Source organism: Anoplophora glabripennis, unplaced genomic scaffold (genome assembly GCF_000390285.2).
Source record: "Anoplophora glabripennis isolate ALB-LARVAE unplaced genomic scaffold, Agla_2.0 scaffold5678, whole genome shotgun sequence".
Lineage (NCBI taxonomy): Eukaryota > Metazoa > Arthropoda > Insecta > Coleoptera > Cerambycidae > Anoplophora > Anoplophora glabripennis.
In genome coordinates this window covers 1-4,313 of record NW_019421751.1, presented here as the reverse complement: position 1 = coordinate 4,313, position 4,313 = coordinate 1, and the positions used below count along the sequence as shown (strand labels likewise).

The 4,313-nt window shown below is 34.2% G+C and overlaps 1 protein-coding gene across 1 annotated transcript; it reads right to left on the bottom strand.

Annotated features, from left to right (window-relative positions):
* Positions 1-264: 264 nt before the first annotated feature.
* LOC111692967 (alpha-amylase-like) lies at positions 265-875 on the bottom strand. The gene is made up of 2 exons (XM_023457107.1): positions 620-875; positions 265-563 (listed from the first exon to the last, which is right to left on the bottom strand). The coding sequence occupies exons 1-2, from the start codon at positions 873-875 to the stop codon at positions 265-267; spliced, it is 555 nt and encodes a 184-aa protein (XP_023312875.1).
* Between the last annotated feature and the right edge of the window lie 3,438 nt (positions 876-4,313).

The window sequence follows — 4,313 nt, the reverse complement described above, 5'->3', positions numbered from 1 at the left end:
TTTGGACATATGTATTCACACAGAATGATCCATATTCTTTTGTAATTTATTCTCTTATCATTAAAACAATTGAACGGAAAAAATATTGGCTTATGTAAAACGTTCTGCGGATTCGGAATATGCAATCAGAGAAACAATTGAACATCAATTAAAAAATATATGAGCAGAAAATCTAGGTACTTTTTTTCACAAAATGGTATAAAATCAACAAACCTTTTGCTAACAGTCATTTATTTGTTCAGTGGTATTAATTTTTCGTACATTTTAGTTGCTCCAGAATGTGACATCGCAGTACCTTCCAGGAGGCACACACGTCTGTATACGCTGTTTCAAATCTCCCCAATTGGTGAAAGCCACAAAACCTCTATTCCCTCGACAGAAAGCGATCTGTTGGTCGCCATTCGACCACCAGTTGGTCACTGGGGTGCCTTTCGCTACCATCCTGAACTCCACCAGGTTGTAGATCTGTCTCCAGCGGTGCTCGCAGATGTAGCCGTTGCCACACGTCGCATCCGTGTTTATTTGCGGTGAAACCAAGTTGCCAGAACCGTCCTGAGGTGGTCCTGAAAAGGAATTCGTCGATAAAACGCAAATAAAAAATGTATTGGGTTGTATTTACCCTGGTTCCTTTCGTTGAAGTCGAAGCTAGACATAACTTTGGGAATACCGTATGGATGCGCCAACATGAAGGCGTTGGCCATTTTGTACTGTTTCGATTTTTTGTACGTCAATTTTCCTTCCTCCCTCTGGGTGTCGTGGTTGTCCACGAACACCACAGCGACGCCATTTGACAGAAAGTCCCATGTGGGGCCCCAGCTGTCGAGGTAGGTGAGTTTGTCGTTTCCNTATAATTTAAACAAACACAAAGGATTCATTTTCTTTGTGAGACATCATTCTATTAGTATTTGCCTCTATAATCGCAGAACAATCTTATTTTTCTGTTAAAAATCATTTGCATAATGTAAAATTAAAAGAAATAAACAGGCCAGTTACTTTGTCTAATCTGAGTCATTCGAGCGCAAATCTCATGTTACTCAGTCTTCTGATTTCAGAAGATTCTGAAAATATTAAAAATATCTTTTTTCTCTAAAATTGCAGATGATCTGATGATTAAAATATTGTTAAATACACTTTTTATACCCTTGATTGTAATGAAAGTTCAATTTTTCCTAATTTTCCATAATCTTAGACCGCTGGTAGAGACCCTTGACGTGTTGCGTTCCCAGTGATCGCGGTTTAAAGGTATTAGAAAAGATTGTGTAGCGTATACTATTGTAAAAAAGTAATTTGTGTGCATATTGTATAGGAAGTAGATAACTGTTTACTTGGAGATATGAATCCCTGCAATAAACTATTGTAAAAACCTTCTCATCGTGAAAGTACAGCCGTTTGATGGAAGAAGCCGATTACTTTCTTTAAACGCAAGCAGATTTGGAAAGGGAAAATAATAGTACTTGCGCTACACGTACTGATCAAGCAATTGTACCGCTCTATTTACTTTTTACGTTTTGTTCTAATGATGGTTCTTTCCCTAATTTAATTCAATTTTACTTGGTATTACGCATGTTACCGTTCTCGATGAAATTTATTTACATTCTGTTTTCTTCTATTACTGCAATACTACCATTGCATTACCCTAGTCGATAACCTGCACTGATTTAAATCTGATTAAAAATAAAATCGTCAATTTTGCACAAGAAATAATTATAACAAAAGCTGAAGGGATTACCACACTTTCTTTGTGAAATTGGCATCAAGCTGCAAACACATCTGAAATTAAAAAAACTAAAATGACCTACTTTGCTAAGGCGCAAAAACAACATCGATCTACTTTATATATTCGGAATGATGGATTGTACAAGTTATACTATTCTAACTTGACCGAGACCGTAAATAGCTTCTTCATTTATACCATTTATTACATTACATAATAAAGCCTTCAAATTAAAATAAATTTTATAGCACTTCGACGGTGATATTTCATTTCGCATACCGATTTGTGCACGGCGGCTTCTCTCTGTCGGAAATAATTAGATAGACGGTCACAAATCAGCAGATAACACTGCCCGATATCGATTCAAATCGAAATCGCTATACCAAAAAATAGAAATAAATAGTGTACAACATTCCAGCTTCATTTAGTCGCATTTTCTTTTGTACTATTCGGATTCACAGTCCCCTGATTGATGAGAATCTCAAACGATCATCAACTTTCCTCAGTTCCCTGAGGGAACAAGAAATAAATTCTTCGTAAGAAGTAAAAGTATTTTTTTAATTACGTGTCTACGTTACAAAATATCGCAGCTAGGCTCCTCACATAAACAACATGTACAAAAATGCTTGTTTCCAGCTTTTATTTTCGCCGACAAGTTGTTCGCGGTGTCTTCTCGCTTGTACGTTTCAAAACATCTTTCCAATCTAATAAAATTCCAGCTAATTACGCAGTACTTACTTTACATACACCGTAGATAATGCATTGCCAATCGCAGACGTAATACACTTAAGGTAATGCACGGCATTTTGCAATTTGGGTTGGTTTAATTTTCACCAATCCAATTGACACTTCAGTCAAGGCGATTTTTTTCACGGCGACTGAAAGGATGAGCGTGCAGGCTAATTTCGTTAACCGCTTTGTTGCCACCAGCCTTGTGTAGCGCTTATAAGGCACCAGCTAAAGAAACACATCGTAGGGAATTAGGGAGCAGTCGCTAAACTCTTTGAGCTATGAACTTCTATTAATATCATTCATCTCAAAGCATACATTTATCACAGGTGGATTATGAACATGTTGAAATTAAATAATCAAAACCTGAAAATATATTGTTGACACGTTTTGTTCTGATTTACCTATATCCCACTTAGGTTGTGCAAAAAATCTCTGATAGCCACAGAGTTGCAACATCGTTTCCAATTTGTAAACAGTAAAAAATATTGACTTATGAGCTGTTCTCCTTTCGTAACGCTATAACAATTGTCGAAATCATCCTTAAAAGTAACATTAATTACTTTGGATATACTAATTATCAGTGGATCAGTAAGTAGGCAGCAAATCAATACTGCCTTGTTCCCAATTAGAAAAAATTCTCGATAAATAAAGTAGCTGTCGACAGTAAAAAAAAATAATTACACATACGCTCAAGTATTCGATTCAAATAGGACATTTGGATGAAGTCATGACTGTATTGTAACGCTGGAAGAATATTGATGAAGCACAGGAATTCCTGAAGAAGCATTTTTATCATTCGCATAACATTGCAAAGTCGTCGGCGAAAAATCCGAAAAAAACATTGTTATGTGAGCTCTGAAGCAGAACTGATTTATTTGCTGTTAATTTAATCGACAAATATTTAGGCACGCTAATTAAGATCCGTATGTAGGCCGATGTGCTTGGTATTATTTTACGGTACAATTCACAAACAGTCGGCAAATACATAAAACATATCTAATCATTAAAAAAATAACTGTATAACTCATGCGGGTAATATACCTAATATTTTACCTTGGAAAAAAATGAAGAGGAAGAAGAATCGCTTCCTTCTCGATAATTTAACGACAAAAACCATTATGATGAGGACGAATTAATGGTTTTGTTTGTTCGGAAAGAATAGCTTAATGAGGTAGAAAACCGATTCCGTCTTATATGTGATGGTATATTGTGCTGTTCTGATTAACCTAGTTTTGAAAGAAATAAGAGTAACTGTGTGAACTTTGGTTATTTGTTCTTACACATCATTTTAAGTAACATTTCCCAGAGCGGAGAATTGAAAATTGTTCATTTCCATGATGCTCTCAAAAAATAATTAAATTAAGAAAATAATTATAGGTGTATTCGAAAAAAATGTAGTAGTACACTAGTAGCCTATTTATTTATTTATTTATAAATTACAATATCCAACGGGACAAAGTCCCAATTACAGGATAAGTAAAACAAAAAAACCTTAACTAAATTTTAAAAGAAAAAGACAAACTAACATTAAATAAAAATATAAGTAATTTACTCGAAAATTTAAGAAAAAACACAAACTATGTTTAAATATTTGAAAAAAGTCGTAGTTGTAGAAGTTACTCTTCAAAAAAAATTATCTCCCATACCTACGACACTGACAATAATTGAAATGCGTATTTTCTGGTATGGTAATGTATATATTACAGTCTAAAAGTTTGTGAAACTCTTTCTATAGGTAAATATTATTTTTTTATAAAATTTTTAAGGCTCTATCTCGAAAACGCTAAATATTCCAATCGAAGTACTTTATTTTTATAAAAAAAAAAACAATAAAAACTAATAAGAGCACTAAATGAAGGTGAAATTT